The sequence below is a fragment of the Nyctibius grandis genome, chromosome 14 (assembly GCF_013368605.1).
Source record: "Nyctibius grandis isolate bNycGra1 chromosome 14, bNycGra1.pri, whole genome shotgun sequence".
Taxonomy (NCBI): Eukaryota; Metazoa; Chordata; class Aves; order Nyctibiiformes; family Nyctibiidae; genus Nyctibius; species Nyctibius grandis.
Genome location: NC_090671.1, coordinates 4,934,699 through 4,960,399, shown reverse-complemented (window position 1 = coordinate 4,960,399; position 25,701 = coordinate 4,934,699). Strand labels below are relative to the sequence as shown.

At 46.1% G+C, this 25,701-nt stretch overlaps 2 protein-coding genes across 4 annotated transcripts in view; one reads left to right on the top strand and one right to left on the bottom strand.

The window, feature by feature from the left end:
* Window positions 1-12,942: 12,942 nt before the first annotated feature.
* On the top strand, window positions 12,943-19,784 carry PIK3IP1 (phosphoinositide-3-kinase interacting protein 1). The gene is made up of 6 exons (XM_068412505.1): window positions 12,943-13,137; window positions 13,308-13,424; window positions 13,549-13,665; window positions 15,694-15,879; window positions 16,014-16,092; window positions 18,153-19,784. Exons 1-6 carry the CDS (start codon window positions 13,050-13,052, stop codon window positions 18,358-18,360), a joined length of 795 nt encoding a protein of 264 aa, XP_068268606.1. The 5' UTR covers window positions 12,943-13,049; the 3' UTR covers window positions 18,361-19,784.
* Window positions 19,785-20,641: 857 nt separating this feature from the next.
* Window positions 20,642-25,701, bottom strand: part of LIMK2 (LIM domain kinase 2) — a 31,751-nt gene continuing 26,691 nt past the window's right edge. For 2 of the 3 annotated variants that reach the window (XM_068412858.1, XM_068412859.1), the window contains 3 exons: window positions 25,302-25,357; window positions 23,210-23,367; window positions 20,642-22,629 (listed from right to left, as the gene is read on the bottom strand). In XM_068412858.1, the coding sequence (XP_068268959.1) occupies window positions 22,473-22,629; window positions 23,210-23,367; window positions 25,302-25,357 (371 nt within the window). In that variant the 3' untranslated portion in view covers window positions 20,642-22,472. Of the gene's footprint in view, window positions 22,630-23,209; window positions 23,368-25,301; window positions 25,358-25,701 lie in introns of those variants that run through there. The other variant, XM_068412860.1, reaches the window with a different exon arrangement.

Sequence of the window (25,701 nt, the reverse complement as noted above, 5' to 3'; positions counted from 1 at the left end):
TGACCTAAAACACCCAGTGGAGCCTCTAAAGAGGCTGCTACTGGTGTTTCATCATGATCCTCTAGAATAAACAAAAGTTGCCAGCATTGATCTGAGAATTAGACAGTCCTAGTGACCGAGGCGCCTGGGGAGCTACAGCTACAGGGAGCTATGCTTTTCTTCTCTCTCTATTCCCCACCTTCCCTAACCTACCCCAGAAAAACAGTAAGTTTTAAAAACAGACCCATTATTGAATATAATATTAAGTAAAATGCCCCGTGGTACCTAGCAGGTTACAATGCAGTTGTCCTTTTAAAAACAGACAAAATTAAAGAAGGTGAGAGAATTTGAACCCCTTCTGCCGTTTGTGAGGCTGTGAGTGCTGCAGCAGGACTGAACTGCTGAGAAAAATCACCATTCAGAACAAGTTGGTTTTGTTACTTTTAACCATTAAACTTGCTGTCAGGTTTTTAATTCTCTATTATTATTTTAGGACCTGTTGTAGTGAATTGCTACTGAAAAGCCAATCTAAGGCAATACACAGAGCACTCTTAAAGCAGCAGTCACATTAGGGTTAGTATTAATTTTTTTTTTTAGATGTACCATAATTAATAACTTGGCTAGTTGATTGTTTTAAGTCTATGAAAGAAATAGTTTTATGAAAAAAAGAAAAAGGAAAAAAAAAAAAGAAGGAAAAATACCATTGCAGTCTGGTTGACTGGTGCTCATCTTTCACGTGGGGACCTAGGGTATAAACACAATCAGCTATCGGGTTAACTCTATGTACCACTGACTTGTTTAGTGTGAATAAACCCAGGGCTTCACAGAGTGGTTTTGGTTTAATTGGATTGGACTCTATTAAAGAAGTTAGTATGTTACTTTGCATCCCCTCGTTTTGTCTGGTTTTTGAGCAGTTTAGCCACCTGTCCGAAAGGTGTGCAAATGAGAACCAGTAAATAAGGCATTAATCCCTCTCTACGTTGTACTGTATTCTCAGTGACCTGGGCTTTTTGGCTAGTCATGCTCTCCTGATCTGCCTCTAGTCAGGTTTGCAAAAGCCAGTGTTACTCCTTTCTTTTCCAAAGAAGAAGGGTTTCTACTGTTAAGAGGTGGGAATTGCAAACAGCATATCGCTGAAAAAGAATTTATGACAAAATGCAGAGAAGCTGGGCTCTAGGCTGTTGGAGGTTCCATTTAATCTGGAAATACCACTTGTGCAGAAATAATGTCCTTTCTTGGCCCTCCCTTTCCTCCCATGTAACTTGTCAAGGTCTTTATGTATCAAATCCAGGTATAAATGTTTAACACAGGGTTAGGAGGTAGGAATACTCTGAGTTATAATTATGGTTCTGCTGTTGATACTCAAGGTCACATAGGACAGCTCACTGAATTTGTTCCTCAATTTCTCATCTGTGAAGTGTTTTCTCTACATCACAATTGTTGTGAGGGTTAATGAGCAAAGGTTTAAGCAGTGATTTGCTAAATTAAGTTGCTGTGTGTACTAAATGTTTCTAGAACGGCCACTCGGAAGAGCCCGAGTCCCACACCAAACCTGCATTCTAGGAAACAGTAGCTGTCTCCATCATTAATAGAGTGCTGGAGCAGGATAGACCACCTCAGACCAGGACCTACATCCTCTGCGGGAGACACGTCTGTGTTAAATGTGAACATAGCCACAAACTGCTCTTGCGCCACAACTTGCGTTGCCAAGGTGCTCCTAATCCAAACCGTGCAGCTAATGCATAACTGGAATAAGACACATTCCTGGTTTGTTTTTATATTAGAATTATAGAACCTTCTGTAAGTATATGGATTTTGGAAAGATGTTCTAAATTCTACAGACTTAAAAGCCCCAGCTTCTGTCTTGTAAGAAGCTACTTTTTTGTACTTGCTCTCGAGTATTATAAACCAAGGATGAATAATCAATGGCTTTCTCTTTATAGCACCAGCACTTTCTAAATTGAGAGCATGTTGCAGTGGACTTGATGTTTTGCTATTAATCTGTGTTGGGAGACTGAAGGACACGTTCTTCTCCATTCATCTTCCCCCAGAATCCCTGGATATAGGTATGAGTCTCATTTAAAAGGGGGAAAAAGAACCAAACCAACCCACCTTCAAACTAAAGCTTCATGGAATTGCTATTGCTGTACTGGTAAGCTTAGTTGACAAGTAGAAACAGGACATTTCGGAAAGGTAACAAAACATTTTAAAACACCTTACAAATCTAGATCATGATGAGAAAACCTTGTAAGCTGCCAAGCGAGTCAAGACAGAGCAGGCTTTCCAGTCAGTGTAACAGTTCATTGGGATTAGCAAATGCAGCTGCAGTCACTCTCATTTACTAATAGGTGGTATTTAAGCTACCAGGAAAATTTCTGTTGAATTGAGGCTGTATCCTGAAAGATGTAAGAAGTTTGTGTCCCCGATGTTCCTGTATGCACTCAAAGAGGGTGCACTAGTCATAAAATTCAACTCCAAAAGCCAAGTCCAAATTAGAGGATATTTTCATTCTACATTTAGCTCCACTGACTTCAGTGTTGCTAGTGGGTTGAATTTTGGCCATGTGTATCAGCATTTAATTCTGAATGCTACAGAAGTTGACCTGCTGAAACACATGAAAAGCCTTGAACTGAAAAGCAGGCCTTCTAAAACACTAACTGTGCATTTTGCTTGTCAAAGAAAATGCTTACTAAGTTATAATGAATACATTGAATGAAAACTACTTAGTTCTCAGTCTAGTGGACAGGGAAACAATTAGGCAGGAAGTTAACAATCCTGAAATGGCAGTTCTAGATCATCCTAGTGTAAATGCGAGAGATTTGCACCAAGACAAGAGGCTGGTGCAGAGTAGTGCCAGCAGTAGGTTGGGCAGATCTTTAGCAGTGGTGTGTTTTCAGAGCTTTTTGCTTGTCTGGGATCATACTGTTCCATTCTGGATAGCGATTTAATCTACGTGCAAATTCTTTATATTCTGTGCTTTGGGAAATATCTGCTTCTCATAGAACAGAAGACAGATCCAAACACAAAACTCAGCCTCATAACTTGAGGGTTCAAAGGGAAATACTTAACATGCCCTGAGCTACGACCTCACTTAACTTGTTTCTATTACATTTTTTTACTGGCGTATCAGTGTATAGATGATCGTTCTCATTTTGGGCCAGCCCTCTGTTCCTTGTCATCTTCTTTTGTGGGTCTGCAATCCAATGTTTGAGTCAGTGCACTTCTCTGCCAAGAAGGGAGCTTCAATTCAGACAAATTTTGATAGTCAGAGTTGTAGTATTTCTTTGTATTATAGGAGTCCTTAAGCCCCTCAGCTGAGGCTCAGACCCTTGTGTATTAGGTGTGATGAAAACATCTTCAACCATTCATTAAACATTAAAGATAGACAAGAAAGGAACTGATGCTTGTAGGTGAATGAGTGAAATGAAGGACTAAAAACCGCTTGCATGCATGCTTAAGTGTTGTGTTGAATGTAGGGGCACAGACTTATCATCAGGCTTCTTTTGTTGCCTAAAGTAATTTATCTTTATGTACTGTTAATCCACAACAAATGCAAGGTAAAGCAATTTAATGTAAATTCATTCCATACTGAGTTAAATTAAGTGACCTTACCTTGCATTTGTCATGTGTGCAAACAGACTTACTAGTCTGGCTCACCTGATGCATGGTAATTTGGTGTGTGTGAGCTCTCAATCTTAAGTGATTTGCCCATGATGACGTGGGAAATTGATAGCAGAACCAGAAATTGAACACAGATTTTTCCTTCTCTTAATCCAGTGCCTTAACTATAGTAGGGCAAAGTATTATATGTTGGGGGGGATGATTGTTCTGTTTGGTTTTTAAAGCCTAGAACTATAAGGTGGTGTGGAGTTGGTCTTCCTACCAATCTTTTGAATAATTGCAAATGCCCCATCACAATTTTAGACCTGTTTGAGTGCCAGTGACTTAGGGAATATTTGTTATCTCCCACGTATTCCCTGAAATTATTGTTCCTCCCTCAACTGCTGTCAGCAGTAAGGAATGACTTGAATAGAAGAGCTGTGTAACTGAATGTCTGTCTAACTCAACTAATTGAATTGATAGTATGAAAGCTAACCTAGATTTTGTAGGCTCTGTTGTAACTTTAGTGTCTTGTTTTTTCACGAAATCTTTGTTCCTAGAAATCAGTATCTGAACTTATGTCTTGAGTCTGGAGTGGGGTACCACTTTCAGCTTCAATTTTTTTTTAAGGTGCTTGCTTGAGGAAGTAGATGCCAAAGTAAACTTCAAAGGAACTCCAGACTTCAGTGTTGGAAGAATGAATGGAGAGCAAGAGCTCTCTTTGGGTTTCATGAGAGATAAATGGACAAAGTAAAAAACAGCCACCAAAATTTTACGTAATGAAACAGGAAAGGCTTTTCTTTAACATCCACAAAAATAATCAGATATTTTCAATTGTTCAGCGTGGCAGAAACTCTGAGAGCAAGTGCCAAACAAAACCATGGAATGTGTTGGCTTTTTCAGCATTATGAATATACCTTAACAGCATTATGAATATTTTAATGTAAATTAAGCCAGCTTTGTACCATTTACCTTTTGTCTGGGCACAGTACCAGAGTTTTAATTGAATAGAACATAAGCTTACAGTGAATCTCTGAGCTTATGCTCTCAGTTCCACCCCAAGCGACAAAACAAATGAGCAAAAAGAGGAAAAAAAAATAGGAAAACTTAAGAGGAAAAAACAGATTCTGGAAGATTCCCATGTTTCCTGAGAGAGTCCCATTTTTAATCCTGAACATCCTTTTCAAAACAAGATCCTTCAGCTGTTGTGAATGAGCCTTTGGGAACAGATGTGGCTTTCAGCCCAATCTGCTGCTCCGTGTCCCTGTCAGAAGGCAGTGTGTTGTGGAGCACCGGCCCGGGACCCGGAGGGAGGCAGCGCTGACTCTGTGACAGAGTCATCAGCAGCAACATTGGCATAATACCTTCCTGCCTGCTCCCTTGACACCTGCACCCTCCACACATTCCTATGGCAGTGTCATACCTACTCAGGTGTTTACAGCTCTGCAAGTAACTGTGTAAGCTATAAAACAAGCCAGAGAACTATTTGGCTAAAAAGGAAAAAAAAAATAATTATGTGACATAACTGCAAAGTAGTGCGGAACAGGAGCAGGAACGCTGGCTGTAAGGGGTTGTGGTGATGGCTGGAATGGTTAAAGCATGTTAGTGAAAAACCACAGCTGTTTGCTCTGTGGTACTGGATAAAGACTGGCTGTTTGTAAAGAATTAACACTTTGTGTCATCGCTAGCCTCTTCCTGTGTTTTGTTCCCATCTATAAAATGAGATGATAACCCTTGGGTAAGAATGTTTCAAGATTTGATTGAAATTGTGCTGCACAATTGTGCTGCTGAACTCTGCTACAAGTGTTTGGCCCCACTGACTTCAGGTGTAATGCAAAGTTTGGCCACATTTGGCCACATTTTTCCTGAAAGGTGAAATATTTAAATGAATTTAAAGACTGCCTGGCACTATTGATCTGCTCTCAGGGTTTATGTGAATGAAGCTTTTCCTGGGTGGCCTCTCTACTTGTACTGCAGTTTTTGAGAACTGGAAGTGCTCTGAGCTGAGATGTGCTGAAGGAAGGAGGTAACTGGTGTCTCGCTGATGTTCCAGTGACTCCCTCACAGCTCCTGGGTTCCATGTGGACCATGGGGTCACTTCATACAGCCACTGGCAGCCATAAATGCTCTTGAGCTTCCTGCAGTCACACAGTGAGCTTGGGTAAGTGTTTTTATAATAAATCAGTCTCATGCTTGCTAATAGCTTTTTGGCTGCTGTGTCTGCAAACTGGTGCCTTCCCCAGGCAATTTTTACATACCCTCTGCAAAGTTGTCAGGCTGACTGCTGACTCTTAAATAACCAAGCCTTGTTCTTGGGCTCAGAATTTCTCTTCAGTACTGTTGTAATCTGAAAGTTTGCTGCAATTAGTGGGAATACACAGTGTAAGAGAGAAAATAGAAAAGTTTGCTGCAATTAGTGGGAATACACAGTGTAAGAGAGAAAATAAACGGCTGTTCTCAGATGTCCTGTAGAATGAACAACTGAAACATGAGTGTGGGATGAGTGAGGAAAACTGGCATTTTTCTCTGGCTCCACACCATATGGAAGAGACAGTGCCTTGGAAGGGAAGGAGCGGAAAAGTTTGCCATTGGCTCTGATGAATCCCAATCCTGCTTCTACTGAAGTTGTTGGGAATCCTCCCATTGTCTTCAGTGTGAGCAAGAAAGGATCTTAGGTGAGGATGGATGACTCTTTCCCTACTTGAATGAAGTCTCTTGCCTATTTATGGGCCTGCTTCTATTGAAACCGAGCCTGTTTTAGCCTTTTTGGGTTCTTAGGGACCTGTTTGTATAAAGCAACTTACCTACCTATCTTTTTTTTTTTTTTCTATTGTGTGTATTTTTTGTATGTTCTGTTGGAAGGTGAAGCCTCTGTAGAAGGGGATACAAAAACTGATTTTTAAATAGTAATAAACCAAAAGAGAATTAAACTCTGCAGGCTGCATGCGTTCATTTCCTGGAGGCGGAGAGTAGAGACCGTGAGTGCAGAGACAGCCTGTATTTCTTGTATCTCAAAATCTTGCTCTTTTCAGAGACAGTTCCTGTCTTTGCCCATCTCCCCAGCTCTTTATGAAAACCCATAGTGTCATGGGCAGGTTGCAACATTGTGTATCAGGCTAGCCTTATTTTGACTAGAAAATCCTTTCTCTGGGGCTGTGCGATGAGATTTCTTACATTCTTTTAGCATAAGTGGATGGGGTAACAAGTATCTATGTGAAATTTGGTGTTGTCCTCATTGAATACCTGGAAAGCAGTGAAAATAAAAATGAGACAGGATATATAAATATATTTTTGCAGTGGTTCTGGCCTGCTTACCTCAGGTGCTAGGTCGTTAGTCAAATGCACTGTGTTCTAACTCAACATCATTATATTCTAAAGAAATAAGTGAAGTGTGAGGTGACACTTTGCTAAGCCTTTGTTCCTTCCTGGTCTTTTTGCCTCCTTGTGGGGTTACCAGTTTGAGCCCTAACTTTCTAAAAGAATGGCAAACTCAAGACCAAAATAACAACAGAGGTTTGCCCTATTCTGTAAACATACTTAAGGAACAGAGTCTTCGCTTTTGTCCATAGATGTAAAAAAAGTCCACATGCATGTATGAGTCATGAAAAAAGCTAAGCCTGCATGCCTATGGCATGTGTGCAACCCCAAGAGAAAATAAAGAGGTTTGCCTTTCTACACAGGAAAGAAAGGCAACTTCCCAAAACAAACAATTCCTCCTACAGCCTGCAGGCGAACACCTGTGGAGAGAGAGGCCTTTCACAGTACCGATGTGCCAATGGTTTTATCTGCTTTCAGGTCAGCTAAGAAAATAAACTCCAGAGGTGAGAGCTCTTCATTATAAATGTCCCTGAATCCTGCGCTTTTATGAGGAAACACTAGTAGCTCTACTGCAAGGTTTGGTCTCTGCTTCTCTGCTCACATGTTGAATTACAAAGAGACCCATTACAAAATGTGTCTCCACTCTGCTCTTATGTTGATGACTCCAATCCTAGTGCCAAAACCCTAGATAGATAAGAAAATGTTTGGGGTTTTTTTATGTGTACACATCTGTAACCTTACTGCCTTTCTGTTGGCACAGGATGGGGGTCGCTTGCTTATAATGATGGTTGTGCTATTTAGACATGATATATTTTCTGCAGGAACTGGAAGTTTTGCATATTTAAGTGCAACTCTAACCTCGTGCTTTCCACAATGGAATCTAACTGTTACTTTGATAGTATTCCATGATTACTGAAGTTTAAACAGCAGACTGTGGGGCTATCGCTTCTGTTTGACTGTGAAATCAGCTTCCATGGTGAGTGAAAGACTGGTAGAAGGATATTTAATAGTCACATCCAAATAACTGGAAGTTAATTTGAACAGATATCAGAACAGAAATATTTATTCCCTTTGACTCAGATCTCCAGATGTTTTGGTGCTGCCTTTTTCATGTTTCTCATGTGCAGATAAACCATTATTTTCAGATTGGCATTTTCTGACAAGAATGAATGTTGGTTAGCTCTGCTAGTTACTGCTGTGCATGACAGTGAATTAACAAATAAGAAAGCTACAAAGGTACCTTAAAAAAACAAACACCACATTCTGTTTTTCTTCCTGCATTAATGCTTATTTGTGCTTTTAATCTAAGTCAACACTACACACGTAGAACTTGAGAACATCTTAACACCTTCCATGCATATCCCTCTTGATGATTCCTTCCCCTTGAATACCATTTCATAAGGTACGTATTGCATGTCTGAAGCTTTCAAAGCACTTTGCAGACATTTAATCCTTTCCACCTCTGTGACATAAGTAGTATTAATGTGGGAAACTGAGGCAGAAGCTTGCCTAAGATCAAACAACAAATCGGTTGAGACTTTAGAGTAAGGCTCCTGTTCTTGACTCAGACCTATGTGTTCTTTGAGTAGATCACAGTATCTTTCAAAATAACTTCCCTTCCTCCACCCTTAAAAATGCATGCTCTGTTTTTTGTCAATAGGAGCCTGCGTCTGTAGGAAAAAAAAAACTGTGCAAGTGGGGGCTGAAACATCTTTAGACAGCTGTACCTTATTCCTAACGATATTGCTGCAGTTTTATGGTATCTGGCTAGGAGACACACCCGTTGGATAGCAGGTAAAAGCAGTGTTTGTGATCCACATACTGATTTCAGAATGCTCCAGACAGGGAAAGAGCTGAGGGCCATGATCCAAGCAGAGTCCTTTACAACAGCCACAGTGGGCCAGTGTGAACACACACGTGTGTGGGCAGTTGGGCCCATCAGAACCGCTGAGGGAATTGTGGAAAGGCACTGGGCAGTTTGTCACAAAAAGGACAAAGAAGTGTTGCTGTTAGAGGGGACTCAGTGTGAGAAATTTCTTAAGTCAGTGATTGCTGAGAGTATTTAGTGCTAATCTCTTAATGCTAGAAAAGTGTAGCTGCAGTGCTTCTCCCCCAGTAAACAATAGGACCCAGATTGCCCTCCTGAGGCCTCTATCCTTTTATTACAGCCCACACAGAAAGCTCATCTGAGAAGGCACTTTGAGTTAGCAGAGCAAACTCTCTGAACCAGTCTGAACCAGTTCAAATATCACATATGGTTGTTTTGCTTCTGCAGACTTCCTTGTTAGTCCTTGGAGGCTGTGGCTGGCATTTACTTAGCAATAGCTCATGCTGTCAGATTGAAGGGGGAGGGGAAGCCTCTCCTTGAACATGTCAGCAGGGGGATGCAACAGTGCAATCAGATATTTCTTTCTATCGCTCCACACCGACTCCTTTGTAGTGACTGTCTCTGTCTTGATTTTTGGTTATACTCGGCTCAGTTTCATAAACTCAACATCTGATACTTTTGTTGCAGCCCTGATGTTTTTTCTTCTTTTCAGATTATTTCTAGGTTAGGAATAAAACGTTTTTGTTTCTGACTCCTACATCACTGCTTACAGAAGGCTTTTTTACAGGTGAGACCCACAGTTATTTTCATGATCCAGACAGAGGCAACAAAGGAGTAAAAAAACCTGCTTTTGTTGGAGTTGCAAGTACTTAATAGTGCTTAGTAGCATTTGATGCTTACAGTTTTTTAAGCTTCAAGCACAAATTGCTGTAATATTCTGTTCATGGTGGATGAGGCCTCAGAATATACTATCTTCGTTCTCGGGCATCACAATTTATGAAGGAAGCAGAAAAGTGGGAGAAATGGTGAACTGGAATGAAAAAAGGTTTAGAAAGGTTTAGTTTTGAGGGAAAATTGGAAGAATTATTTTGATTTGTGTAGAAAGAAGAAAGGGGAAGTTATGGGAACATGACATATGCCCTGTTACAAGGAGGGCAATGGTCAACTTTTTCCATTTTAAGCAATCCATGCTCATTTGGCTAAGAAAGAATACTTAGATTAGGAAATTTATTTTGCTTACTCCCCTCACTATCTTATTTAGTAAGATTAAGTAATAAAGCATGTTAGTTCTTTCATAGGAGGTTAGATGAACTTTTGCCCGGGAAGATCTGAACATACTTGGCTGTGGCCAGAGGAGGGTGGGTTTGATGACTTCTTGCGGAGTCCTTCCAGAGCTGTGTATCTGTGGTTGCCTCCCTGTTCACAGCATGCTGTGCTACATGTTAGCTTCCTTGTATTTTTCTTCTTTAAGAAAACTCTCCATACACTTTGAATTTTTCCACAGGTGAAAAAGTAGAACAAACAAACAAGAAAGAGCAGTTGACAGACAGCAGAGAGAAAAAGCAGACATTGTTTATTCTGGAACCTGTCTAAAGTAAACAGCAGAAAGGTACCAGCTCACAGCTCAAACCGGTTCACACTGATTTTAGGAAGGATGCTTAATGTCCCCCGTTCTTAAAAATAGTGTATGTATTCTCCTGTGAAGTGTTTGTGGATGTGTAGATGTGTTGTAGATGTATGTGTATATACCTACAGACTTTTGCATGTAAACTATTAGCTTACTTAATAGTTTGGGTAGTTACTTTAAAATCAAGTCCTAGGAAGTAATGTCAGGTTTAATCTCTAAAAGTGTAGCAAGAAGAGCAAACCCGTTCCCAAACGGCAGAAAGAGCAGTTGAGTCTGCCTTTCACAGCTGCCACCTGGCATCCTATTAAACTTAACTCTGTGAAACTGCCAGGCATAAATCTTCCCTCATCCTGGAGAAAGCTAGAGATGAAAGAGAAAAAATTATGCTTAGAAGTCAGTCGTGGAAAAGACTTTGATCTTTACCATTAATAGGAAAGTTTTTGCATTTCTCCCGAATTCCCCATTGTTCTTCCGTGAACTAGAAACTCAGATTGTTTGCTGGAACTTGGCTGCGTGTAATGAGGAGTGCGCATTTATCTTGTTACATAACAGGAGAGAGAGCTGGGAAGGTCTGAGATTTGTTTCCACAAAGATTACTGCAGTTTTGGATCAGTATGTACAGGAGGAGGTGCTTTCTGTGCAAGATGGCATGGAAGCGTTAGTTAGTCTCATGAAATGAGCTAAAATAAATTAATTGTACAGGTTGGCAGCCCTCTGCAAACTGTTTTGGCCAGACTGTGCCTCTGGATGCATGTGTGGCCCTGCAGCTTCTGACTGAATGGAATTTGTCCCATAAAATCTCTTATGAAGAGCTATTACAAACGGAAGGCCTGATTCAATAGCCCTTATTAAAAATTCTTGCTTACTCCAGTTAGCCTTGCCTTCACAGAGAGTAACTGGGGAGCATAAGGAATGCAGTAACTGAGTGTCTGTGCAGACAAAGCTAACGCCATAAAGCAGACATCTTAGCTGGTGATGTCGGTCAGAACTGACTACAGAGTTTTGGGTTTTTTTTACAACCTGGCTGCAGATTTTTTTAATCTGACGTTATTAAACTAAATATACTGTAGTGTTAAATCATATTGTTAAAGCATGAATCACACAAGTGCTAAGACTTATGGTTTCATGTTCAGTGGTAGCGCTGCTTGATTGACCTGGTTTTCTCCATACTCCTCTGTGATGCTGGTACATCCATTTTTTTGTGGCTGTGTTGTGGACTGGATGCAGCAGGTGACCTGGTAGTAAAGGGTTCAAGTGTGTGTGACCTGGTAAGAAAAAGGCAGAAGTTGGGCTGGATCAGCACCTTGAGCCTGCTTGTCACACAAGTACCTGTAGCAGCCTGACAGAGAGCACTGCCAGGATGGAAACACCTGGGAATAGAAGGGAGGGACGCCTGCTGCAGCCAGCACTGCCCTGAAAAGTGATTCATCAAACAGACTGCAACACGCAGCTTCCTGGCATAGAAATACTTTTTGTGCGTTCAGTGGTTTTCATATGATTTCAAAGCACTTTAAAAGAAGGGAACTTCCCTGTCCTCTTCTGAGAAGGAAGGTTTGATTGTGCCTCATGTAACAGAAAGGAAGGGAAAGCGCAAAGAAGTGAAGCAGACGGATTGGCCAAGGTCGGAAGGAACTCTGTGGGAAAGCCAGAAATAGCACCTTGTGCTGCAGCCTGTGCCTTGGCTACAAACTCATCTGTTGGCCCAGGCCACCTTTGAGAGCTCGTTGTCAAACAGGACCAAGTTATTCAGCTGCTTGTTTTTCACTGGTATAAAATAGAAACAAGCTGATGACTCCAGACACTTCTGTAGTCACTGCCATTGCAGTGTCTGAATACCTCTGCCTGTTTGAAACAGAAATATCTATTGTAACCCATTTGAAATAGCTGCAGAGAGGCTTTATCAGGGTGGCTGGGTGCCTGCAATGTAACTACTCTAAAGCATTTTCAGGCTGTTTACCTTGGTTTTCTATAAGCAGGCACAGCTCGTAGGGTATGTGGAGCCAAAGGAAAGCAATCGATTAGCAGAGATGAGAATGCAAACCTTTAATGTGAAGGTGCACAGCTTCTGTGCTAGCGTGTGCCCCCCGCGCACGGTCTCTCTCCATAGAGCCAAGGGAACCCAAAGGGAGAATCGGGGCAGGAGAAGGGAGCCCTTCGTGGGTAGTTCTCTAGAGGAGACAGTAGCAATTTTAGGTCCCTGAAGACAAACGCTTTCGCTGCCACAATCAGCAGTACAAGCCAAGCTCCCTGTCGGGAGTCTCCTCTTCTGGCCCAAGGGCTGTAGGGGACCGGCCCGGGGACATGGAGCTGCGCTTCGGGGACGTTTCCCCGTGTTCCTCCCGATCCAAACGGCCCCCGTGGTACCGAGCACCCATCGCCGCGCCCGGTCCCGGGGCTCCGGGGCGGGGGACCCTCTGCGGACGCAGCAGAGCAGCAGCAGCCTCCCCGCTGCCCCGAGCCCTGCCCCGCGGGGGCCGCCCCTTCCCCGCCCGGGTCTCCCCGACGGGGCCGGGAGCCGCCCGGGGGCGGCGGCGGCAGCGTTAGGACCCGGTGGCGGCTGCGGGGCGGGGGGGGGGGAGCGCAGCCCGGCGGTTGTTTACCGCGGAGGGGAGAGCCGGGGCAGGGCTCGGCGCGGCGCCGAGCGGAGCCGAGCTGCGCGGCCGGGCTGGCGGCGGCTCCTCGCCCTCCGCGCCGAGGATGCTGCGCGGGGGCCCGCGGCGGGCGGCGGCGCTGGGCGCCGTGCTGCTGGGCTCGCTGCTGCTGTCGGTCGCCCGCGGCGCCGAGGGTGAGTGCCGGCCCGGCCCCGCTTTGTTGTGGGGGACAAAGGCCGGTCTCGGGGGGGTGTGCGGGGGGAGTAGACCCCTGGGGAGGGGGGCCCCCATCCGCGGGGGGCGTGCGGGGGAGCGTGCGGGGGCAGCCCGGCCCGCCCGCATGGCCTGGCTCGTCTCTCCGCAGAGTGCCTCCGCGGCAACGGCGCGTCCTACCGCGGAAGCCGGCGAGTGGCCCTCGGCGGCGCCCCGTGCCTCAACTGGCTGGCGGTGCGGAGCGGCCCCGGCGCCGCGCTCCCGGCAGGTGGGTCCGGGGCGCGGGGAGGGCGCGGGGGGACTGGGGGAGACGGCGGTGGGGGATATCGGGGGAGCTGGGGGTGCCGGGGCCGCGGTGGCCCCCGCGCTGACGGCCCGGTACCCTCCCGCAGTCGCCGAGGACCACAACAGCTGCAGAAACCCGGACGGCGACGCCGCGCCCTGGTGCTACATCCGAGGCGCCGCCGGCGTCCCCGAGCGGAGACCCTGCGACATCGCCCAGTGCTCAGGTAGGAGCGGCCCCAGCCGACCCCCTTCTCTCTCCCCCTGCCCGCCCCGGGGCATTGCTCTTCCCGGCCACTCTCCAGCCGCTGGGGGCCGGGTTTCTCACCAGGGTGGGGTCCCCGCTGCGCACAAACAACCCCGGGCTACGGCAGCACCCGCTGCCCGCCCCCAGGAACGGAGTGTACCCGGGGCTCCCCTCCAGCCCTCGCCTGGGTGTGCACATCTGCCTCCCAGCTGTGCCTTGCTCCGCCCCTACAGCTTTTCCATTAGTGCTAGAAAAAGGCCGGTGCAAAGCCATGCCCCCACCCCCATTTCACTGGTCACTGTAGGGCTCTTTAGCTGTGTTGTAAAAGGCTGAGGTCTGGGCATCTAGGAACTACAGAGGTGTTGGTAGACCATTAGTGTGGGGCACGTTACTGCTGTCTGAACAGGTGTCCTGCTGCTAAATAATTGCCAGGGTGAATTTGGGTACAGGTGGGGGGAAAGAACTTGGAGAAAAGGAGGATCGAAGGGAGGAAAGTAAGAAACGGAAAACGCTGAGTTCCTCCTGGATAGTCAGGGTGGGAAGCAGTTTGCCAAGAGAACTGTATCTGAAGCCTGTTACAGGGAGACGAGATGTCAGTATTGACTGAGGCCAAAGTAACCACCTGTTTTTTTTGAACTGTTTACTTGTTTCTGAGCCCTGCAAGGTTTACATACTCCACTGTCCCTCGGGATTGCTATCCTTGAATGTAAACACTTTCCCCCACACATATACCCCCTCCTTTTCTTCACTTTGCTTGTTTTTTGTCTGCTTTTCCCTAAACATAAAGCAAAACAAATGTTCTGCTGCCAAGACCCTTACTCAAAACAGTCCTGCAGCTTTAGCTTTAGGAGAGTTACTTGACCTTTCAGGCAATACACCATTGCATGTTTAAGGGGTTTGGCTATTTTTGTGTCTCAGAGTGTATACCTTTTTATCATAGTCAGGTCCTGCAGCTCCCCTTAGTTCAGCGTCTCTGGCTGACTCTACATAAAGTCACTGTGCAGGAGACCCTGATTTGCTGTCTCTTAACTCCCCTTCTGTACTTCCATTTCACATTCCACTGAGGACTCAAAATGGCTGCAGATAGAAAATCCCCATGGAATTGTTGCCAGCTGTGAGACAGTTTTCAGGTGTGGATGCATACTGTGCATGGCATTTCCAAAAAGCAGGTTTTTTTTGTTTAGGACAGGTAATAGATACCTACTTTCCACTGTCATAGCTTTTACCGTGCTACAGTTTCCATTTTAACTGTGTCATGAAAGAAGGAGCTACCTTGAAAATATGTCAATGCTGTTGATAAAAAATCCACAGGGCTGGGAAGGAGTCTGTGCTCTGAGCGTCCATCCTTACGCACCTTTGTTTGGGCTGTGGCTGAGGAGGAACTTGCTGTACTTACACTAGTCACTGGCTGTGCTGCCTAAAGTGTTGCTCTGACTTAGCCTGTCCATCATGCTAAAGGAGTTCGCTACACGGCTGCAAAGAGGGGCTGGGTAAGAAGGATGTCCCCAGGTTGTTTTCACACCAGCTGGAGTCTCCTCCTGTCAGACCTTCCTGTGTCAGGAAGATTGAGGCAGAAGAGAGATAAATAGGCTCCTGGGAGTTTGGGATGGAGATTGTCATCGCCTTATTCATGTCTGTTCAGCATCACTGAAGCTTCAGCCTGTATATCGATCTATACACTAAATGAAGTCATTGTGCATCCTCTGGACTCATGCCCTGAACCTGGGTTTCATTCTGCTGTCTGACTTCTGTCTCATCTTTGGTGGTGCCTTGCACTGTTTGTTAGTTAAATAGGTTCATGTCAAAGGATGGTGGGAGGAGGAGTACATTTCTTGTCTGCCTTGGTAGGATTTCTGGCAACAACTTAAGAGGGAACAAGTGTTTGTCAGTGTACTTGGAAGGCGGTTCAGTAATACCAGTGTAGATCTGTCCCACTCACAAGGCACATGTTGTTTTGAAGTACCCATCAGTGCTTCATATTTTGTATGTCTCTGTTTCCTCTCAACAGATGCTACAGCTGCCACAGCCCCGGTCCCTACAGCAGAAGTTGGTACTTCTCAGGAGGTCGACCAGGTGTTTGAACCGGCTGATACCTTGCCCTCCCGGAGCGAGGCAGCGGCTGTGCAGCCTGCCATTGGGATCAGTCAGAGGGTGCAGATGAACTCCAAAGAAAAGAAGGACTTAGGGACACTAGGTACAAACCCAGGATCATGTGATGGATCCATCCCTGTAATTCTGTCAGGATGGATTTGTTTTGAGGCTCTGAAAGCAATGCTATAGCTGGATCTGCTGCCTCTAATTTTGCTTCTTTCCTTTCTCTCTTCACAGGGTATGTGCTGGGGCTGATCATGATGGTGATAATCATTGCCATTGGAGCTGGCATTGTCCTGGGATACATCTATAAGAGGTCAGTGGCTATTCTTCTATGTTCAAAAACTGGTATAGGCATCAAGCAATATATATAGAGCAGGAATGTCTGAGCACCTGCAGCCCCAACCAGATCCCAATGAAAAGGCAGACAGAAGCATATGTTTTGATATGGCACATTGTGCAAGAGTTTTGCTTGTCACACTAAGAAAGAACTATTTAAGAGTTAATCCCATTTTTCTCCGTTTCACCCATCAGTGTGGTATTCCTTGCCATTTAAAGTTTCAAACTGCCCTCTTTATTTTTTTTTTGTGTGTGTGTGTGTGTGTGTGTGTACGCATGCCTTGATGTGGCTTTCTCAGATGCATCCAGGGGAGCTGAATTTTACGTAAGAGCTGGAGAGAGCAGATCTCAGGTGCCCTGACAGGAAGTTTCTTTTGTGATCAGAAAGAAAATCCTGCTAGCAGGCCACCTGTTCCCTTGGCTTCTCTAGTCTAGCTAGTTTTAGAAGAAAAACAATTGGCAACTTCCTTGCCACTTGGGCATTGTATCCTATGAAGTTGAATATCAAGTAGCGCTATTTTTGGTCAAACAAAGTTCATTTTACTAAAGTTCCTGTATACTTCAAGGTCAGTTTTGATTCATAGTTATGATTTGTTCAGCCACTTCACTGTGTTGGACAGAAATGTATCTGTAGCTCAGCAGCATTTGAGGTTAGTGGTTATAGCAAGCAGCGTAGCTGTAAGAGACAGGGCAGGATTAACAAATAGGAGTGAATGTCGCTGCAGCAAGTGAAGGCCCAGGCTCCCTCCTCCGGGAGGGTTTGTTCTGTATTTTGGCTGTTTGACAGCAGTCTGACACAACCAAGCAGAAGGAGCCCTTTCCCAAGCTGGGACATGTCCTTATGTAAGTGTTTATAATAAATGCCGACAGAAAAAAAACAGAGGGAGGAGTGTTACATAAGGGGCAAAACACAGAGCGCTGCTTGTCGAGGAATCTGATTTGGGGTGTCACTTCAGAGAATGCTGTCTCGTGTGCTGGCAGGAATGGCAGCCACTGCTGCACGCTTGTAGGCAGCTTTGAAAAGCAGCCAAAATGCTTATGTGCTGACAGGAAACCCCAGCAGCTCTGCCTGGTTGGGATCACAAGCCCCAGGAGGAGTGAGTGGTGCCTGTCCCACCTCACTCCTGTCTTTGTTGAGAAGAAGCAACAGACCAATGTTGAGCTTTGTCCAAATGCAGCTTTGCTTCTTCAATCCAAGAGAGCTCACAGCAGGGCAGGTTTACTGTCTCTCTCTCTTCTTGCCTTGCTCTCAAAATGGCATATGCAAGCTGGCAGGCTTGGGTAGGTGTGGTGAGAAACCTTTAATGGGTTTAATAGCTTTTGGTATACACAGCTTTTCTGGAGACAACGTGCTATTAATGCCATCCGTTTTTAAAGCAAGGCAGTTCTTCCTCAGTACAAATTACAGAGGTGTCACCTCCCTTAGTAACAGGCTGAAGAGTGAGGTAGGTGTGAGGAGCTGGTTGTGGTATTAAGCTCTTAGCTGCAGCAGCAGAAGGCAGGGCCAGCTCTGAAGTAAGCTTTAATACTCTCAGGAACAGCTTAATTTGCTACAGAGATTTGTTTGCTGCAGCAGAAGGCAGAATCTGTCACCACCTCTGGTATTTGTTTCTATCAGATGAAGCAGGTTACGGAAGCTCTCTTCCACAGCAGTGGGCTCTGCACTGTCTCACTGCTCCCCTGGGCCTGCACCAGGCAGTGCTGTGGGGGTACAAGGAAACATTTGTTTGTCAGCCCCATGGTTTGAAGGAGAAGCCTGGCTTTCCAATCATCATTTAGCTGTAGCAATGTCAGTGAATAAGTTTATGAGGGAGGGACAGACTTCACCTGGCAGCTTGTTTTTTAAAGATGCTCACATGGAGTCCTCAGCTTACAGTAGGGAACGTTTCTGGCCCTTTGTACGTAGCTGAAACATCTGTTTCTTAAAGAGCAGAGTCCCTTCTTTTCTACTATATCACCTTTACTGAGACTCTGCCCCCAAGCAGCAGCACTCACCCCATTCACATACGTATTTTGTGGTTTTTTTTTTTAATCTAGGGGGAAAGACCTGAAGGAGAAGCATGAACAGAAAGTTTATGAGCGTGAAATGCAGCGCATCACACTGCCGCTCTCGGCGTTCACCAATCCCACCTGCGAGCTTGTAGATGAGAACACGATCGTGGTGCACACCAACCAGACGCCTGTGGAGGACACACACGATGGCAGTGGCCCACTTATGGAGCAGGCGGGTACTCCTGGTGCCTGAGCAGCTCAGGCAGGAGCGATACAGGCTGAGCAAAGCCTCCAGCTTCCCACTGTGAGTGCAGGGGATGTGTGTGTTCATTTCTATTTTGTTTTCTTTTTGATGAAAGCCAGACGAAGGTGATGCAGAGGGACAGAGCAATGGGCTGTTCATCACGATCTGTTTGAGGGGCACCATTCAGTGCATGACCAGCTGGGGACTGGTGTGCTGGACCCTGCTGCTTCCTCCTGCCTATCTCCATGGCGTGCCAAGGAGCTGGGGGGATGATGGGCCAGGCTCACAACTGGCCACAGATCCCATAGCCTGGAGCATGGTCTTGGCTTCCTCTTCTTCTGTTCCTTTCCTATTTAACGATGTGCACTGTTACTTAAGTTTCAGCCTGGAACCCCAGGAGGGAGCAGTACTGCAGGGACTGAGGGGAGCTTCACATCAGACTTAGCTAGATAGATAATTACATTCTGATTTATAGTTCCTGCCTTTCTGCTTTAGTAGCTGAGAGCTGGAGACACTGTCCAGAATCCTGCTACTGGATCAGTTTGTTTTTTTTTTTTTCCAAGGAAGAGTTTATTTGAGGGATGGCTTGGGCCAGGAGCACTATGTTTAGCCCCAGTGTCAATTTGGAAAAGTTCTTCTCAAGCTCTTGACAAATCCAGGTCTTCCAGGGCTGAGGCCACATCTCCATTCCTCTGTGGTGCTACATGCACAGCCACAGCTGTAGGTGCCCAGGTGGTCTGTACCTCCTGCCCACTTACACAGATCAGGAGACCGAAGGCCAGCAGTAGATAGTTGTGAAGAAAACAAACTGCCCTTTGGTTACCTCCAGCAGGTTGAGCACTGAGGACAGATAACATCCTCTTCTGAATTCCCTTGGCTTTCTACAGAGCGAGCTCTGGACAGAGCGGCCAAGCCAGCTGTGGAGGTCACCCCGGCCCTGATGCAGCAGCTCTGGCTCGAAGGGCAGGACAGGGCAGCTGTTCTTGCAGGATCGCAAAGTTAGGGCATGGCTCCTGGCCCAGCCTCCTTCACACACCCTTAGCTTGTGCAGCAAGACTACTTGCTTACAGAGCCTGGCCCTATTAGAGAGGTTTTGTAACAACTTCTGTTAGTGTTTCAGGGAGTTTGGAAGGGATGGTTGCTGCAGTGTCTCCCAAATGGCACCAAGGCAAGGCCAGTTCAGGGAAACCTCCATCCCCGCCTCAGGGGATTCAAGCCATTCAAGTAAGTTTTCTAGCCATCTGCTTTATAGCTGTGGGCCTAACAGGGAGCAGCACGTGGCAGCAGGGGTTTTAGTGTTAATGTTTGATTCAGAAAAGGGAAACATTTTATTTTTTAATGCCTTTGAATACCATTTCTTTGTAAATGTTTTAAATACCTCATTATGAGAAGGTGCAGATTGTGCTACCTTGTATTAAAGCTTAAAAGAAAAATGCTGTGTGGACCTGTGTGGACTGTGGCTCATCTGTACGTTCCTCCTGCCAGAGCAGCATCCTTTTGCTTGTTGCAGACTTTGAATGGAGAAGGGAGGATGCTACTTCAGTTTGCCAGACCCAAAGGTAAACCCCTACAAGCAGTGCCTGCACTCACCAGCACTGACAAGGTGCAGAGAGCTGCTCTCCTTGCTGCCAGCAGCTAGTCTTGGACTGGGACACTGTTCCTGAAAAGCAGCTGTGGGTGTGTGAGCTGTGCTGACTAAGCAGGCTGGCCCGTGGGAAGACGCTCTCAGTTACAGCCCCTTCCTGCACTGACACGGGTCAGTTCTGCTTTGGTACCGCTCAGCAGCAGCTCCATCCCTTGGGGCCATGGCACTGGAAAGCGTGATGGAGACAGAGCACCGTGTGTTACAGGAGGCACTGACATAGCTAGCATTTTCGTTCAGTTGTTGCCTTAATAAATGCCCCTTGAACTGCATATTTCAGAATATGAGGTTTCCAAGAACAGGCTGTATTTTTATCCTGGTTCAGAAAAGGAAAATGGAGAGAGACACCATGTTCTGCTGAGTCCTGTCCACCCTTAAAACAAAAACAACCAGCAAAACTTGTCAACTTCTTCCCTTTCCATCACTTCAGGTAAGTAGTACTAGAGAGAACTTGGACTGTCTCTGTAGTTCTGTAAATGTGGCAGAGCCCTTTGGCTCAAGAAAGGGAGTTCTAGATGATACCTGATCCGTGCAGTTTCGATGTTGCTGTTTTGTGACAACAGAAACCCAAGAAAGTTACAGCTTCCTGCTTTATGTAACACAGAGACAACGAAATCTTGTTTTCATAGCATACATTTACTGCGTTTTAATTTAGTTAGAACATGGAGCTGTGCAAATCACAGTTCATAAACCCCACCCACACATCACCCAGGACTCTTCCCCTTCAAGGGTCCCCTCACAACCAGCCTGGGAGGGGGAAAGAAAGGGCAAATCCTATTAACAATCCTGAATCCACTGGACCCAGTTTAGAGAGGCTCCTCCACTGACTCAAGGCACAGGGAGTCCCCCAGTGTTTCTAAAACACCACTACACAGACTGAAAACACCACCCCCTCTACGCACGCCTTTTGTCAGGTGATGGCTGGTCCCATGTTATTTTACATAATACTTTCAACTCATGGGTAGGGGGAAGAAATCAAAGTAACAGCAAAGACTTAACACCTGTTCCCCACCATTCAATACTGAAGGGAGGGGGAAGAAAGGAGCACACTAAAAATCCAGTTAAACCAAGATGTTTGTGAAACTTCAGAGCAGGACTTGAGCCAGCTTTTTGTTCAGTTCTGCCAACCACGTGAGCTACTGCAGCAGTAGCTTTCTTCCTTCTCCCACCAAGGGAGGAAGAAGAGATGTGCTGGAAGAAAATAGGCCCCTACCCACCTCCCAATGACTCCAAGCCCTTTTTTTCTCCCCAAAAGCAGGGAATGACCCTGAGGAAAGTTTCTGCTTGGAGAATCAGCTCAGGTGCTGCAGCAGCAGCTGCAAGGAGGACCTTCAAAGGGAGCAACTTGCACAGCCTGCAAGAAAGGATGAGGTAATGGCAACTGAATTATTACTTCTCCAGCTGCCACTCCTGGGAGGATGGGACATTCTCCAGCACTTTTCTATTCATCACCAAGTCCATCCTTTAAGTAACCTTGGGCATGTCCCCCTTTGCCATTGTCCATGCACAAAGTCCTTTGGCTTTCTGAAGAGCACCTTCTGCCACCCTTTCTGTCACCTCACGTCCCCAGGCCGAGAGCTCAAGCAGCTTCAGCACTCCAGGGATGTCCACAGCCAGTGCCTAGCACAGTTCTACACATTCAGGTTCAAATACTTTCACCTAGGTTAAGGTTCTTGGGCAGGCAAACTCACTGTGCAGGCTCAGAGTCTGAAGATGCTCAAATGGCTCATTTGCTGCCTGCCTTGTTTACCATCAGGAGGGGCAAGCAGAGCTCAATCTTAGTGTTTCTAGGCAGGCTTTTGGAGGTATTCAGAGACAGAGGAGGAAAAAACACACAAAACCAAACCAAAACAAAAATTCATACACGCTTCCCCACAGAGAAGGTATTTCAGGAGAGCTGCCTAATTCCTGGGGCTTTTCACTCCCTCCCCTGATGCACGCTGGAGGCCAAAATCTCAGTGGGTTGTTCTGGAAAACACATGCACAAACATACACGCACACGCTGTCCTGGTGGGGCCTCTTGCCGGATGCCCAATTTCCCCAGCCTTCTGAGCAGGGCAGTCAGTGGGAGAAGCAGTTCCAGAAGTGCTGGTCCTTGCCCAGGAGGGTCTCCTATAGCAATTCCCTCCCTGGCAGACACGCCAGGGTGGCTTCACAGCTTGCAGCCAAGTTCTAAGGCACCACAGTAAAGAAGCCTGAAAAGGCCAGAGAAACATTTCTCAAGCCAGAAAAATAGTGTTGAGCAGCTTTCCTAGGTGCAGTTGGCAAGAAACAGCCCTTTTTGCTTCTGAAACATGCCAGAAATCCACAGTGAATCAGGATGTCCAAGAGGAGGGGTGTTGGGTGGGGAGAGAGAGGCAATGCAGCAATCGCACAGCGTGGTGCCCCGTTAATGCCCTGGAAGTGGCTGAAGTGCATCTCCCTCCCTGTCACTCATCTCAACTCCAACAGAATTGGTGCAGGCAGCAGGACGAGCTGACTAGGTTGTGTTTTCCGGTAGCTTGTCACGGTTCAGTCCATACTGCACACTCACGTTGTGGTCCAGCTCCTCCAGCTCAGATGGAAGGGGGATGGCAAGTTCTCCCAGGTAGAGAGAGAGAGCTTCAAAGGAATCTTCCAGCTTGGAAAAAGGGGGCCTAAAAGCAGCAGTGAGGAAATGTGAGTGTGAAAGAGAAAGCAGAACAGCATCTGGAAAGGCTGAGCCAGTTGTCCATCCAGGCCCCTGTCCCATGCACAGAGGAGCGAGCAGGGACATGATCCCTCCCCATTCAGCTTCTGAGATTGCAAAGATCCCATCTGTCTCGGCTACTCGTTTTTACAGCTGATGACCAGGGAGCTCCAGCTCTTTTGGAACCCACTTGGCATCAACACTGTTCTGAAACTACAAGTTTCACAACTGAAATCAAATGAAGTATTCACCTTTCAGAGCTGCTGCCAAGGTCTGCCCCTACTTTTTGTACATGAGAAACCCTGAACAATCACTCCTCCTTTACCCTCTCTGTCTCAGAAATTGTTTCAGAGACCTCCACCATATACAGCAGTCTCTCTTCCAAGCTGATGAGTCTCTCCTCATGTGGAAGCCTTTGAGCATTCCCACTGAAGGTTGGATACAGCCCTCTTCCACCCTCTGTGCAGAGCAATCCTTCCACGAAGGGGATACAGACACATCCTCCAGGCTCACAAAGAGGAGTCCTCCAGACCCCACCCCAAACCTACCTGCTCTCTGGTTCCAGTCTGCAGCAAATAGCAGCCAGAGGGAAAAAGGCTGGAGGGCAGTCAGCAGGAACAAACTTCTCCCAGAACAGCTTGACATTAAGGCCAAAATCCAGTGTGCGTGGGAGACAGTCTGGGTCAGCATAAACCTGGCCTATGATCTAGGGAAAAATGAGAGAAGCACTTAAGTACAGCAACAGTTCCAGAGTGTTAACAAGCAGGGAACTTCAGCATTGGGCAGAGGTTCCTTCAAAGTATTAGGGTGAAAGGGAAAGAGCAGAAACACTGCTTCTCCTTCCCAACGGGGCTAGTTGCACAAGGGAATGAGCAAGGCACTGCACACAAACTTCACATGAAACTTTTTAAAGACCTGGCGATGTGGCCACTGTTGTGAAGGCCCAGATGCCTTTTCTTTCTTCCCAGGGCTTCTGCTAGAAGATACAGGATGATGTGCACCTCCCAGAGAGCTTGACAAGTGTCTTGCTGCTGGCTCAGCTACTGTGCTGTATGCTGCTGGGGATGATGCAGCCCCTCCTGATCACAGGTAATCAACACAACCTGCATCGCCATCCCATCTCTCCCCTCTCTCACAACCTTACCACACCACCAGCAAAGCTCCTCTGTCTAAGAAGCCTGTCCTAAACGATGCTGTGAAGTCAACAGCACCACAAATTCTGAGTTGCTCTGTCACTGGCAGGTTAAATGCCACCCACAGCCAGAGGGTAGGGGTGGAGAGAAGAACCATAACCAATGCCCAGGAGGTTGCAGGCGAGAGATGGTGGAGGAAAGGGCTGGGTGGAGCAGAGAGAAGCCCTGCCCCAGTGCTCACCACCTACACTGCTGAGGTGCACTCACCACCTCCAGCAGTAGGGGACTCAAAGGGTAATAAGAGGGAAGGAACCCACAGTGGAGAGCTGTGGGGTGATGTGGACTCAGACAAGGTCAATGTCAATACTAACTCTCACATGGGAAGAGTATTAGGTTTAAAGCCTCATCAGGTATCACAAGAAGGGTGTTATTTATAACCACCGAGGCTTTTCTATGCCAATTACTCAGCAGGACAACCACATCCTGTAACTAGACAGTGGAACGCCCATTATGTGTTTTGGCAGGGTTATTTCCTTATCTGTTTGAGTGTGTAACTTCTTTTTTTAGCATCTTTATTTTGGCAACAAGGAAAATGTTCATATGCTACTACCCCTTTATTTGTCTTTTTTCTAGATGAAACAATTGTTTTAATCCCGCATACAGATTTTTCAAGTTCCTAAATCTATCGCTCACAACCACAACATTCTCTGAGAGGAGGGCTCAGTGTAAACAGAGCTCCAGATGAGGCCGCAAAGATTTATGCACAGATATTTTTTAGGCACAGATAGCTGCTTTGTCCCTTTCATCCAAACACTGAAGATCAAACTGTGCTGGTCTCCTTTGGTGTTCCTGTAACTGCTGTGTTATCCGTATGCATAACGCTCCACCTTTCATCTGTATTTCCACTGTCTTACCTTTTAAACTGAAAATACCTTGCAGCTTTTGAGTGGTGCTCTTTGCTCTGCAGACAGAAAAGCCTGATATAACAGTGAGACTCTGCATTGGCTCACAGATAAACTAAGCCAACAGACTTCAGGGTGCAAGCTTCATTAATAGACCTGCAAAGAGGTTTCAGTTTCCCCTTCTTTGAAGTGAAGTGCTATCCACAGTGGAGGCCCTGAATTTGCTGAGATTATACAGCTGATTGTCTTTTAATGAGGCAGTAGAAAAAGGTTATCACAGTTTTAGGGAATATGTCTACTTTCAAATGGATATCAGGGCTCAATCAGAACTTGATGGACTTTTTTACAGCTTCTCTCAGTCCAGGAGGAACCTCTGTATTTCTTTCAGCCCAGGAAGAAACTCTCTGGGACCAAAAAGTTAAAAGACCGTTATCTTCCTTGAGGGAACAGGGCCAGGGTAAGCTTGTGCTCCCAGCCTAATTCACTGTGCTGTTAGGTCACAGACTGCACACTCAGACACAGAGAACTGGCTGACACAGTGTGTGCAAGGAGGTGGCAATGGGGAAGAAGTCCATTAAAGACGCCATGTAATGTCCTGGTCTTACCTCACAGAGAACAATCCCGAATGAAAAGATGTCCACTGTCTCATCGTAGCTCTGTCCTGCAGGAAACATAAGACGTTCAGCTCTGTGAGAGACAGTTCCCCATCCTGCTATTCCAGGAGCTGCCAGTCCAAAACTTAACTAAGCCTATTCCCTGGAGGGCTCTAAAACAGGAGACAAAGCAAGGCTTAAATCCAAGCGGGGTCAGTTGCCCCAAGATACATATACCAGCTGCATCTTCCTATACATCGCCAACACATATTTTAACCCCGCTTCTTTCTTCTACTGGGGAATTAACAGACCACACAGGGAAGCCTTGTGTATCAGAGGTCTGAGCAAACGCTAAGGGTAACTATGGAAAGCTTCTGCCCATTCCCATTCATTGCTGTTCTCTACAGTGCAC